The sequence below is a fragment of the Tyto alba genome, unplaced genomic scaffold (assembly GCF_018691265.1).
Source record: "Tyto alba isolate M040663 unplaced genomic scaffold, T.alba_DEE_v4.0 Super-Scaffold_38, whole genome shotgun sequence".
Lineage (NCBI taxonomy): Eukaryota > Metazoa > Chordata > Aves > Strigiformes > Tytonidae > Tyto > Tyto alba.
Window position 1 is genome coordinate 31,571,041 of NW_024881313.1, and position 14,854 is coordinate 31,585,894.

At 36.8% G+C, this 14,854-nt stretch overlaps 1 protein-coding gene across 1 annotated transcript in view; it reads left to right on the plus strand.

Moving 5' to 3' along the window:
- PTPRN2 (protein tyrosine phosphatase receptor type N2) overlaps nucleotides 1–14,854 on the plus strand; it is a 664,155-nt gene that overhangs the window by 618,818 nt on the left and 30,483 nt on the right. Inside the window, exons 18-19 of the mRNA XM_042802176.1 lie at nucleotides 9,562–9,681; nucleotides 10,857–11,023. Of these exons, the coding sequence (XP_042658110.1) occupies nucleotides 9,562–9,681; nucleotides 10,857–11,023 (287 nt within the window). The remainder of the gene's footprint in view (nucleotides 1–9,561; nucleotides 9,682–10,856; nucleotides 11,024–14,854) is intronic.

Below are 14,854 nucleotides of genomic sequence, written 5' to 3' on the forward strand. Positions count from 1 at the left end.
TTGCAGAGACTTAGCTGCTAAGATTCCCAAGAGCCTAGTTGCATGGTGGGCATCAGCAAATCCATTTTATCTTGTCTGAAAGGCTACCCCCAGCAAGAAACTGTTATAATTGTTTCCAGTCCTGTAAGCATTTCAAGATAATTTCTAGAAAACACTTGTCTACAAAGCATCTGTTTTACTTGAAAGTGTAAGACAACTTTTTTTGGCATTTACAACATAGCTGATATCTGTAATGAAATCCAAACTGCTCCTGATTCATCCTGACTGTCTAGATTTCATGCTCAAATTCCAGAGACAGTTTCTAAACCTAGTTTCTCTTAAACTTGCGTTAGATTCTTCCACCCATCAGCGACTATGTCTCTACATTAGCAAGCAGTATGGCCCACTAGGAATGGATTTGTAGAGTGTCACAGTACTTACTTTGTAGGTCCAACAAACCAAATGCCTGTTGGTGGGGGATAAGGCTACACATATGTCTGGAGGAAGCTTCTTCCAAAAGGAACTCAGTTCCTGAGCTCGTAACACTGCTCTGCAATGTCTGCTGCTCTTCATGTCTGTCATCAGCATGATCATATGGTCACATCCGTTATCTTTATTTAAGACCAAATAGGTGATGTTGTTTTGGATAATATTTTTTCCTAGTTTTATTGGCAGGCACTTCTAAAACCTGTTATGTTGATCTAGTGCCCAGTATTTTTGTACAAGTGCTATTAGTCACTCAGCAATCAAATTCCCACTTACAGTTTTCAAGTTGCCCAGATCTGAACAAAGATCATGGTCAGCTCAGTGTCTCCTCTTTCTCAAACTGGGCAAAGCTCTTTCATAAAACACTGATGATGCTTTGTCCAGTCTCATCTCATTTAGCAACTCCATGACTAGTACTACTATGGGACTAGAGGGGGACTGGTTTCAGTCATCTCACTAGTCACCATGTCTTGAAAGATTATGCCCTTTTTGGTAAGGTGAGGAAGAAGTGCAAGTATTGTTCTTCAGTACCATCTAACTTGATCCACTAGATCTGGCCATTAGACTCAGCAGTTTCTGTACACCTTTATTCATTTGGGTTTTCATGTTGACCTGAGAGAGATCAGCTTGATGGAAGTTTTTCTTTCAAAGACACAGTCTTTGAGCTGGAAATAGTCCAAACTCCTGTATATTGGTCATTTTCAAATGGTGTTCAAATTTCTGTATGTTGTAAAAATAATAATGATTAAAAAGGCAAGAGTCTTACCATTGCTTTTCTAATGGCCTAAGACCACTTCCAGGCATGAGACTTCCATAGGTGTCTGCATCCCTCTGGTTTACTTCTCCAGTTCTATACTTGGCATAGCTCCTCTAAGTCAGCAAGTACCAAGTTAGTTCCAACTTTCCTAGCACACCTATTTCTTTGAAAACTTTCTAGCCTGCAGGAGATGTGTTGTCAGTCATCTCATTGATCTGTTTTGCCACAGGGCTTCCTAATCTGTCTGGATACTCTGTGTTTGCAGCTCAAGCAGAGATTTCATCTCTGCCTGCATGTCATCTCATAGACCGCTCTGGAAATTTTCCAGCTACTACTTTAATTAATTTTGAAAAGCCTCCAGCTGATTTAAGTCTTCTTTTAATTTCATCTGGTCTTGTTTTCATCTCTTTTTACCAATTACTATTTTTGAGTGATACCTCCTTCATTGATTCTATTTTGGTTCAGTGGGAATTCCACCTCATGATTCTCTTTCTTGAAAACTGGATGCCTCTCCTCACATGGTATTAATCCATTTTTACCTGAGTGGTTAAACAATTTGCCAGGTCTGTGGGTTGTTTTCTTCTCAGCTGGAAAGAGAATTCATCCTTGGGATAAGGTTTTGCTTTGATACAGTTTCATTTTATTTACAAAGAAGGTACAGAGTTTATTTCCTTGAACAAAGGCGGAATCAAATAACAGGCAATAATTTCTTTTTTCCAAACCTCATTCACCCAGTATTTTACCCCCAACCTCTCTTTCAGCTTTTCTTCTACTGGGATCACAATGCTAGTTTGTCGAGCTGTGCTGGTGGTTTCTTTATTCCTTTTACACATTTTTTCTTCTTATCTGGATTAATCATCTTGCCTTGATTAATGCCTGCCTCTCTGCATTAAGCATATCAGTTTCTAGAGAAACTCATGGGTCCATATGCTTCACGTTTCTCTTGTTTTTGATGATAACTTCTGTAATTTCAGTTATCAGGCTCCATAAAAAGGTTTGCTTGTTTCTTACATTTATCTTGAATGAAAGGTGATGATTTTGTCCAGCAGCTTCAGTGAGATTTTACTCAGGTCTTTCACATAACGCTATTAAAATTCAACATCTCTTTGAACATAATTCAAAAGAAAGAGGATGTAGAACATTTCTGATCTATAACAAGTTTTCACAGCAGGAGTTCCATGTTGTGAATAATTCTAGAGGCATAAAATTTTATTATTTTCCGTATGTGCTGGGTTATAATTCCATGAAGTATTTGACATGAAGTATATGTCTTTACTTGCAAAGTATTCGAAGAAGCAAGGGGTGATAATATGCAAAAACCTATTCCTATGAGCTAAGGTATTTAGAACCAACTGTCCTTGCACTGAAAAACTGTTCTTAATTATGCTAGTTTTAAAATTGCGTGTCTGATAAGGTTTGTTGTCTCCAAATTGAGATTCCTGTAGGAGGCCATAATTTTTCCCTCTGGAAAATACCCCACATTATGCCTTACTTTCATAAATCTACCCACATTTTCCCTTCTTTTCCCTCCTCCTTTTTGGAGGGCCGTGCATTTTCACGGTTTTTTATTTTACCATATTAAATGAAATAGAGGGAGGGATCAGGCCGTTCCTGCCAAGTGACTTAAGAGGATATGCATTAGTTGTCTTAGAAAATGAAATCACATATGATATATATTCTTGAAGTATTGGTTGTGTTTCTCTGATGTTCTCCCTCCATGACCAGCATAACTAATTATTATATTAACATTATGTAACTACTACAGAAGGAATAGAGAAATATGATTTTCGTAATTTTTCAGATGTTCAATAAGGATCAAAGCACCTACAACAGTACATCATGAGATTAAATACAGTCAACACTTGCAGTTTGGACCATAAAATGCTCTGGCTTTTGCCTGAATAGATCTGTAGCTAAGGCTAGATAGTTGCCCAGATGCCTTAGTCCCTGAAGGGATCTAGTTTGGGCAGGAATGTCAGAGCAGATAACACTCCTGAGCAGCACTGAGTGGGACACAGGACCGGGAAGGCAGACTTCAGGTGCTATCCCTTTGTGGTTAGGAAGCTCCTCCAGGAAGTGAAAAAGAGCTTCATCCTACATGTTCTGAATCAAACCTATACTTTTCATTACCCCATCTTTCCTCCACTATTTACCAATACATGAAATACTCCTGACATTGGGAATGCTCTTCACCATTCTTGTTAAAGCTGGGCATCTACTGCGAACAAACAAAAAGAAAGCTCACTGGAGTGGAAGTTTACACTGATGAGATTATGGGGAATGTGGAGACTTCATCTCTGCTCCTTTGATTATTTTCTATTTTTATTGCAAGACTATTAAATGTAAAGTGCAGAAAGAGTCCCAGGAGTAAAGACCAGAGCCCTAATCTGAGCCAGGGAGTTCAGTTGCTATTTGCTTTTTATTGCCCTCAATCCTGCATTTCTTAATCTGAAACTATTTTTAGAATTATTTTTCTCTACCCATATTCAGGAGTGTATTATCAGACTCAGTTGAAAAGCTGACTATTTTTTTCCTCGTGGATCACACCAGCTTGTTAAGAACCCAATTCCTGGGTTGCAGTCTTCAGGACATGACAAATCTTTGCATGTCTGTTTGGCAGCACTTGATTTTCTCTTCCAGTTTTTGAATTCAACAAAAGAAATACAAAATACTGTCAGCTGATTGTTTCCTGTATAGAAAGGATTAGTTATCAGTGATCTTCAAGAGCAAATCCCAGTGGGTAGAAGACCATGTCCCTGTAGCTGGATGAGTCTCCCTGCAAAATTGGTGTTCCAGGCCCATTGGCTGATTTAAAACAACTGTATCAAACCCTCCTCTGCTCTAATTGCTGGTTTCTGTGCTCCCAGTTCAGCATGTTTTGTGAGTGCTGAAATTAATTTACAGACTAAATTGTTTTTCCGCATTTTGTTGTTCTGTGCAGAACACACTGCTCTCAGTCAGTCTTGATTCCCAAGTTTTATTTTCCTTGCCTGGAATGGGACTTCCTGCATGTCTAATCAGTTCTCACCTTCAGAAAGAAGAACAGATGAAAAGTGACACAAAGCAATTCAATGTGTAAAATATGCATATTTTAATTGAATAAAAGAAAAACAGCAAGGGAGAGATAGGCTCGGAACAGTAGCCCCTAGAGTTCTAGTAACTTGTCAAGCCTTGTGAAATAAATATAGCATTAGGAATTCCATAGGCATTCAGTAAAGGAGTGTGCATTTACCGTGCTCACTTCTAATTACGGCTTTGGTTGGACAAGACACTTTGAAGTTGTCCCTTTAAAATTTCTGTCCCTTTATTGTTTAGGTTCTACCTTTCCAATACTGAAGTGAAAAGCTAATTGACAGTGATTTTGGTGGACTGTCCCTCCTTAATGTGGTTTTGTCAACACTGCAATACTAAGTAGCACTCAGATTTAAATTATTTCATAATAAGTCTTAAATTAGGAGTCTACTGAGAATAAGAGCAGTTTATGTCTCTCTGAGAAAGCAGAAGTTATTGCAACACATAGAGTCATCTCAAGTTTGTCTTTCCCTCTGACTTCCAAACAAGTGTTATTATAACAGCAGAGACATAACACATGGAGCCAGTCTGATGGCCAGGTTATTTATATATGGTCCTCTCTGAAGCTGTCTTTTCAACTGCGAGAGTCAGGTAATTTTTTTAATTAAACACAGACTGTTGATCATTAATTTTTCAACCTATGGATTTGCTTAGCTGTCTGGCACTGCTGTGACTTTGCAAATGGCAACTCTGCCAAATTTGACCCATTTCATATTAAAATGACAACTCATTTTCAACCAACAGGTTTCACAAAAAAAAAGGTTGCTTTTTGACTGGCATACATTGTGAAGTTCTAATTGATAACAAAAAAAAAAAAAAAAGTAAATTCCTGGCAATTTTTTTTTTTTTTCAGTTAAAATCTCCCCTCCAGTTTTTTTTAACCCATTAAAACATTGGGGTTTGGTTTTAAAATATCCCAGAAAATACCACTTGCTGACTGTCTCCATGCAATACAGTGTTTCCTATTTCCAATGGAGAACTTGAAAGAAGTCACAGCTGAGTTAATTACTTTCAAGATGTGTAATGGGATGAAATACTGTCTGTTCGAGCAAGGGTTAGTACCTTGCTTTGTTGTTTTAGGAGTTGTGTTTATTCATGTTGAGTTTTTATTATTATTAGAAATCATTTGGGGCTTGTTTGTTTGTTTGTCTGCTTTTCCAGATAGTTGCATTTATCAACTATTTGGGTAGCCTAAAAGACTGAAAAGGCAAATTCTTTAGTTTACTGGAGATCTTTCCCAGAAAGCATCTGGTGTGATTAGCCTGTCATTTTTAGTGAACAGGCTGGACTTAACTGATTATCCCATCTATTTTCTACTTTTAAATCATCACATTTTAGAGACTTCTCCACCAGTCCTTATGAGTGTCTGGTAGGAGTACATATCTTGTAATTTCCCCATCACTAAAATAAATAAGAAAATGACTGAAAAGGGAGCTTGGGGCGGATCATTAATTATAAAAAGAAGCTTCAAAATGATGGAGTGTCTGAAAAAAATAAAGGGATTCATATTAACCATTTTATTTACAAGCTAGTAAACAAAGACATTTTAAAATATAAGCTTTCAAAAACAGGTGTTCTATCAGATTTGTGGCAGTGTTGTAACACTGATTCTCTTATCTGTGACTTTATTTTTCTCCTTACTTGAAAAAGCAGTTCTGTGTTCCTTTGCAAATAATTCATACTAAATATAATTTATCCCAACACGAAAGTCCTTTGTATGGGACTGGCATGCTGGATAACAACAGCATGAGGTCTCTACACATGGTGGGTTTCATCAACAGGGAATCCTGTGGATGTCAAGCGTCCTGCTCATCTTTGGGTTGCAGGATTCAGCCTTTAATTTTCAGTAAATGGAACGGGATAGTAGTATTGTCTAAGAAATGTTTTGAGAATGATGCATACAACAGAAGCTCGTTAAAGATAATTAACATTTTACACTCTAGGCATATAGGCTGAAGGTAGACATGTCACACAAAATTATACACCGTCTTCACTTTTCAGCAAAGCACACGTTGCGAGCTCTGCAGTGAGCTCCTGTATGTAACTCAGACTTTATCACTTCCTTTCAGAAAACTCCATTCAACATTTCTTCTTTTCCTGAAAGTGTTACTGTAAATTATAAACATGAAACTGCCTGTACTAAGTGATCTAAATAAGTTGTTTAATAAGTTGTTTTGTATATTATGAATACATATGTATATAATAAATATTTATATATATTTAATTTTTATAGACACTTTGAGCCTAAGGCTTAATTTTTCTGGGGTCTACCTATAAAGAAAAACTTCTGCTCTGAGGACCTGATATTCTCTTTATTCTTATATCACATACATTGACTTACTTTCTGTTGTGCAAGCATACAAAGTTCAGAATTAAATGAATTAGTGTGAATTTGCAACTGAACCTCCCCCTTTACTCTCGAAGCCTAGCTGAAATGTCTCTTTGGTAACCAGAGGTGTTTCTCTGAAGGCTCTACTGGGATTGTGCAGACCAGGTCTGTGCTACCTGTTCCTTCATTAATTACGAAGACACACTCCGTGGGACCACTTTCTAGCATGTGGCCATGTCTGGACACTGAGCACAACAAAGTGTTAGGTGTTGGGACATGCGGCTTCTGAAAAACCCATCACCAGGTTAAAAATGGGGTGGTGAACAGGTGACAGTATAAAACTCTGAACTGCCTTTGAATCATCCTGCTTCTGTGTATTTTGGAAGAAATCCAGATAACAGCCCGATGGCCTAATATTTATGTTATCAAACAAAGAAAATGCTGTAGTCCTCCAGTCACAGGCTGTGAGTCTTGGTGAAAATCCTGTCTCAATGGTAAGCACAGGAAATGCAATGACAATTGCTTGTAACAGGGATGACGGCACTAGATTGTATTGCCTTCTTGATTTAGTAGATCTGACTTCTACATTTTCACACAATGACCTAAAAGAAATATTATACCCCAGAGTAACTTTGAAATTGTTTGTTTAAATTAACTTTCATTTGGATTTATGCTTAATGAAATCTTCAGAGATGCAGACAGCCCCTCTTTAATGAAATGCTGTATCTTTGAACCAATGAACAGGGTTGCCAAACTGTAAGGATTCCTCTCTAAACGAGTGGGCTTTTATAATGTTACACTTGGGTGGCACAAGCAGAGTGCTAGATGATTAGTTTATGGTCTAGATCATTGTATTTTTATTACACTCATAAAAACTGTGTTTCTCCTCATTTTCGTAATGGCTTCAATGAGCTTCTATACCTTCTAGAGGCACATTAAATTGTTATGTGATGAAAGTACTGATTTAGTGGGGCTAGTTTTAAAGTAAGATGCATGTTTTGAATCCTTATCTTAGTCTGACTGCTGACTGAAAAAGGTGAAACTACGTTAGAATTAATGAAATCTCTGTCATGATCCTTACATACAAAGAAGGTGCCCAGCTGTGGCCTAAAACAAATGCAATACAAAAAAGATAGAAATGACAAATCTACATTTGTCTATCAAATAAATTATCTCTCAAATTATTTTTGCTGGGTTTGTGGCACTGAGATATTTAACAGGAAGAAGAGTGGATTACAGATGTTTTAAGTTAAAAAATCTTTTTAAGGGAGAAAAAAAAGAGGATGAGAAAGATTATTTTTGTTCATGATATTCAACAGTAATTTTTTCCCCACTTCCGTTCAAAATTTTAAATAACACTTTTCTGTACAAACCCTAGATTCATTTCTCTAAATAATTCTAAGCTGGTTTTAAAAGTTGTTTTAATTATGTTGCAAAATTAAAAAAAAAAAGGAAGAAAAATGTTATTTGTTTCTCTATATGCAAGCTATTCTTAAAAGAGAAGACAACATCATTATCCATGAATGGGAAACCTTTTTATTTGATATGTAATTAAAAAAAATAATCCTTGAATTGAATGTATCATCTCATCTTTGCACAGTTTAGACAAAGGCCTTTTTTGTTTACAAAATTTACATGTCAATACAGTTGCTTATAAATATTTCTGTGAAATAAACATAACCCTTCACAAAAAGAGCAGTTTACTCTTCATTCAGTAATTTTATATGCTAGCAAAAAGACAATGAAAGTTGTATGCAAATATAACATCAATGTACAGCATAATAATAACAGTTTTTAGTGATTATGCTGCTTGGTATTAATTCATAGGAGCCTTTTTGTTCAGCAATGGGCTGTGTTTGGAACAGAGATACGCCAGACCAGAGCATCTCTGCTTGTTCTGCTGTTTGTGGGAGACATCCACAAATCCTTTAGTTGAGAGTGTGCTAGATTCCTGTATCATACCCTGCAGCTGGTCTAAATTATTAAACTGTCATGCTGATAGTGAAGATACTGTTTTCCTCCATTCCTGCTGTACCTGTGAGTGCACGGTCTGCAGCAGGAGTTGGACTTTCCTTCTACCTCCAGGAAAAAAAAAAAAAAAAAAAAGAAAAAAAAAGAAAAAGGAAAGGGGTAAAAGGGGGAAGAGAAGGGAGAAAAAAAAATTAAAAAAATAAGAAAAGTAAAAGGAAGAGAAAAAGGAAAGAAGGAAACGGAAAAGAAAAATTAAGAAGAAAAAGAGGAAAAAGAAGGGAAGAAAGAAAATGAAGGAAAAATTAAAGGAAAGAAAGAAAAAGAACAAAGAACAAAGAAAGTGATGCACATTTGCAACAAATCTTTTACAAATGTGCTTTTGGAGGGACGATTTCTCCATGTGAAATGTTTGTGGAAGAACAGATTTTGTTTGGGTTTTTCCTGCCTTTTCCTCTTTACTGTTGTTCAGATGCAACTTTTATGATTGTTTCAGCAAGGCAGCAATTTATCAGCTTTTGCTGCATGGCATACTGTAAAAAGAAAAAGAGTTGAGGACACAAACAGTTTTAGTACATGCAACTTTAGTAGTTCCATGCTGCTTTAGTATTAAATATCAGATCCCAAATAGCTGTGTGTTCTGTAAGCACTGCTCAGTGTTCCCTTTGTGGATCTAAAAGTTTGATAGAAAAGCAGCTGAACACGGTACCAGGAACAAGGAGAGATTTTGTGGAAGACCCAAATTGAAATCACTGGAAATTCTTTAATATTTCATGGACGCCTGCAAAATATGGTGCCAGTTTATTCAGGGATTCGAAAGCAGCTGCAGAGTAAAAGTGTCTAATGAAAATGAAATAAATTTCCTGTGAATGGAATAAATTTTGATTGTGTGTCTGAGTGCAGTAATTATACATGTCACGCAGTAATTAGGCAGTCACAATGTGGCCACGGTGTCTTTCTTTGTCTGCAGATGGTCTGGGAGAACGGCTGTGTCGTTATTGTCATGCTGACACCCCTCACAGAAAACGGAGTCAAACAGTGCTACCACTATTGGCCAGACGAAGGGTCAAACCTCTACCACATCTATGAGGTACCTAAACAAAATATGTGGTTGTAAATGTGACAGTAAGTGTACAGCTTGATTTCATACAGGGCAAAATGGTGTTTAAGCTGATCTAACCTGGAGGTTTTGCTCAGGGCTCTTAAATACTTTTCATATGCCTTCAAGTAGTTTTAGATTTGCAAAAAAAATCAAGCGTAGTTTTAATAGCAAGGTAGTTTCCACTGAATAAAATCTAGTAAATAGTGAGCCAAGTATTACAATGAAAAAAGGACAACAATTTTGTTTTTCAAATGGTTTTGCAAGTGGTTGAAATGTGAAACCATGTATTTATATTTTATAGGAAAATAGTATTTTTAGAACTAGTGAATTTTGCCTTAGGAAAACCATATGTATATCTTTGTAGAAAAGCCTCTATATGGCTTTAGTAGCTAATGCTATCTATTTTTACCTCTTGGCTCAGCTATAACAACAAATACATATTTGTATCTTCTGTTTTACATTTCTATCTCAATATATCGTATCACCAGCTTTGTCAAAATGTACCATTGACAATGTTTGTCAGATTTTTTGAGTTGTCCAGCTGAGTAGAGGAAGAAAATAATACTACAGTGCCAAATACGAAGAATGGGAAAATGTAGAGAAATATTGTTATTTAAACTGAAATGTGAACAAACTAATTTTCTGAAAAGATGAACTCTGCAAATAAGCTGTATTTTTTAATGCTTATGTTTCTACATAGCAGAAAAAAACTGACTCTTCACTTCTCATGTGAATTCAACTCAGATTTTTAAGACCACTGAGAGCAGCCTGGGCAATGCATTGTGGGCATTTCCAAGTAGAAAGCAACTGGCAGTCTAATATATTTTCAGTCAGTGTCTTTTGTATTCACATAACAATATGAAGTTTCAATTTAGTGATTTTTTAGTTTGCATTAAAACTGCCAAGATTTTTTTTATGTTTCCAATAAAAAAGCAGTGGCAGCTAACCCCTTCCTGACAACTACACTGACTGCTAAATTTAAAAAAAAAAAAAAAAAAAAAAAAAAAAACACAACAGTAATTTCCCGGCACTGGCCAATTTGCTAATAAAAATAAAACTTTATTGCAGATCTTTCATCCCAGGCATCTTGTACCTGCAATCCTGAAGATGTGGCTTTCAACTGAAATTGCTGATCTCTATTTGTTCCTTCCTGTGGGGTGTAGGTAAACCTTGTCTCTGAGCACATCTGGTGCGAGGATTTCCTTGTGAGGAGCTTCTACCTGAAAAACCTGCAGACAAACGAGACCCGCACAGTGACACAGTTCCACTTCCTCAGCTGGAACGATCAGAGGGTCCCTGCTTCCACAAGATCACTTCTGGATTTCCGCAGGTAAAGCACAAATTATGACAAGACAGTACAGATCTGAGGAACTAAACTAGTCCTTTTAACTGTCGTTTAAATGTTTCTGGTTTGAAAGGGGGGTTCCTCAGCCTGTGATGCTACAATGCTAAACTAACACAAAAATCTGCAGTAGGGTGATGTTTAGTGTTCCCTCACACATAGACTTTGCCTGGTTTTAAGACATACTCATTTCTCATTTAGAGATTGATACCTTTTCTCCCTTTGTACAGCTCTTCAGTGCTTCTGTAGTTCTTTGTTTTCCAAGTATTTATTGATTCTGCAACTTTCAGGTTTTTTGTGTGGCTCCCCTATGATCCTTATTGCAGGAATCTCACAAATTAACTATGTACTATGAGCACAGTTGACAAAAAAATCACGATGGAGACATATGGCAATAATGGCATTCCCATGGGAGCGTTTGCTCGTAAGGATCAAACAGTGAGGTCTCTAGACCTTCTCTGGCTGCAGGAAGGTGAAAATTTGAGAAAGCAGATGAAAATGTTGACAAAGCGTACCCTCTGGAATTTTAAAGAAAGTCAATGTGGCTCTAAAATACAAATATACAAAGGCAAAACCTGTGAAGGTCCTTGCCACCTTCTCTAATGTTTGCTGTGTCTATCTAAATTTTAATTTGAAAATTAAAGCCATGCATGATAAATACTGGAGTGAAATAATCTTCATTTGATTGCAAACTGTGCCCAGTGCATCTTGTGTGGGTGTTAGCATGTATCAGCTAATCCACAGCGATGCGCTTATGATTAATGAAAAGAATCTCCAGGAGGTTTGGGGAGTTGGTTCTCAATTCGCGAGTGGCCTGTGGGATCGCATGTTTCCCTCTCAGTACTACCATATTATCTACAACCCCCCAAAGTGATTATAAGGGGTTCAATGCTCAAAAGGTCCAAACATCTTTCTTTCAATAAGTGCTGGGAGCTCTGACTGATTCCAGTCAGAGTTACCCATCTATACCTGAGGGGAGAAGCTGGAGCTGGCTTACAACCAACGGGAGCTGGTTGCACAGTTGTCTCTTGGCAGGATTTTACCCTCAGAAATTTAGGACTAAATGTCACCCTTCATACATCAGTATTCTTGTACATATTGCAAGTCTTTTCAAAGCAGAGAGTCATCTTGCACAGTGCAGGTCAAGTAACAGAGTAGAACTGTACTGAGTCACTAGCAGCTATGGCTAGGCAAGAGTATAAGGATATGCTACAGAGTCGCAACGCAAGAGCAGTAGTGGAGGAAGGAAGCATGGCCATAGGATGGAGTTGAAATTGTAATTGAATTCTCAAGGTTTTCTTCTCTGGGTTCAAACTTTAATGTATTTTTTATAGGTTGATTTCCCTTTGCTTGTGGTACCGAGAAAGTTGCCTGTAGTGAATTTCTCTAGTGAAAATTCTGAATTGGTTCTATTAAGCCACGTGAGGCTGCAGCACAGAGTGAACACAGTGGCCAATTTTGCTCTTTTTGAAGTTAGTGGGAAATGACTATAAATGAGCCTGTACAGGCAGGACATCTGAAGTTCGGAGCACCTCAACTCCAACTTGCTTCAGTAGAATTGAGGTCCCTGTGTGAACTGCAGGATTAGATCTACCATAAGTCACAGTTCACATCGCCAAGAAAGCACTTCTTAGAGGGACATTGTGTAAGGGTTAAATAGCCATGTTGAAGAAGTGTTGTGCAATACTTTGAAAAAGAAAAATTATAACTAGACGAGAAAAGTAGTGCAGCTGCCATTCTTTGTATTTAAAGCCAGTATGGGAATGAACCTGTTAAGATTCAATTGGATTCTAAGTGTTCATTTCATCTGTATTCGCAGTCCAGTGTAGGGTACTGTAATCATTTGCTAAGTGCAGATTTTGTACAATGAACTCATAATACTGATTGCTTAGTAAAATTCCACCCGAAAAGGAATTTTGGCATGCACAATAACTGGTCTATGAATCTCAGTTTTCTTGGTCATCTGATGTTGCTGTTTTTTGAATGACAAAATACTAATGCACTATTGCTAAAATAATGTAGTTGGAATTCATTTGTACAATACATGTTTCACACCTGAAGCTTCCTATTTAAAGTACAAACTCTGCTGGGTTACGACAGCTGAGTCATAAAGCCCCCGGAATAAACATCTGACAGCACTACCACACTCATAGTAGGGTAGTGCTAGGAAGGGGCTGCTCTCATTTCTTTTAATCTATCTTACGTTTTTATGTGCATTCAGTGTGTTTGTATATATATGGATATGTGTGTATATTTATATATTCACATACATATATGAAATTAAGCATATACATAACCAACCCTCTATTTTTTATAATTCATCACCAAGAAAAATTGGATTCCCAAAATTACCTTGCCCAGAGTCTGTGGAAATATGGACCTTAAAATTTTTATTAAAGTAAATTTTGCAAGTCTCTTTGAAAACTGAAAGCTTACATTTCTCTTTACTATGTATCAGACAGTGTTTTAGATGATTTTGCATTTAGCAGATACATTAAACCTTGAAGAATAATCTATCATACATTCATAATGTAGGTAAAAATTGCCAATAAGAGATTATTCTATATATTAAAATAATCTGTGCAGAAGACAGTCCCTGAGAGTTGAGGCTACCACAGAAACCACTGGTCAGTTTTAAATGCTTCTGGAGTCCTAATTTCATTTTGAACAATAGACCAATCATTATTGCTCTGGACTAGCTTGTTAGTCATGCACTGATATGTGTAATTAAATATTTCTTGAGCCCAGAGGGAGCACATTTACACTTTAAAGAGGGACTGCTAAGCTAAAAGATAATTAGCATCACATGTGAGGGCTTTGCTTAAAATATATATCTATTATGCTATCACTTCTCGCTGTGTGCAATGGCATTTACTAACACTGCTCACTTTAAAAATGGACAAATTCTTATTTTGCCAGCTAATTAGCGGTTGCCAGTGTCATTTTTGTGATGTTGCAGCTAGTAATATGAGCCCAGTTGCATAGTCACAAAAGTGATCATTGGAAACTGTGACTCTGCTGCAGGGACAATGTGGGAAACCCCTTTTCTGAGCCTCTAACGACCTCTGACCTTTGCTTGCTGATGGTTTGCATGATGATTTCTTTTTCACTCAATGAGCCAAGGGTTGGTTTGTATTACTAATCATTCTTTCTAAGTTAATTCTTCCTGTATATGTATATATATATATATAAAATATATATTTTCTTCAACATTCAAGAACTTTGCTTACTGATGAATTTTCAGCTCACTCTCATTAGTCAGAACTAAGAATGAAATGAGATGTTGCTGCACTTCTAAATATTTTCATAAACTATATATAGACAAAGCTATGAACCAGCTGGATTGAAACCCTTTGTTTTAATGTGTTTTCTGAAATGTGTGATAATGAAAATGTTTGAAACGCCTTCAATAAAACTGACAAACATAAGGTGTCTTTCCCTAACATGTGTCTCTGGCTGTCTGATTTACTGAGAGGTCTGATTTACTGATAGGTTTAGACTGGGTTTGTCATTGAAATTATATTAGGACTTTGGTAGATGGCTAGTTATAACATGCAAATGCCATATTTGTGGTGCCATACAAGGAACAAAGGAACCACACAATCAGAAAAAGAAATGGTAAATATCCCTCTGTAGTTATTAGCTTTTATTTAATACTTTAAATGCAGAAACTACTCTTTACTAATGCACATGATGGGGGGTGGGGGAAGGATGACCAGCTGCACATAGGGGAATGCGGACTGACTGTGTCAGATGTTGTTACAGATGTTTCAAATATAATTTACTGTACAATACAAACAATAAATATCAGGCTTTATA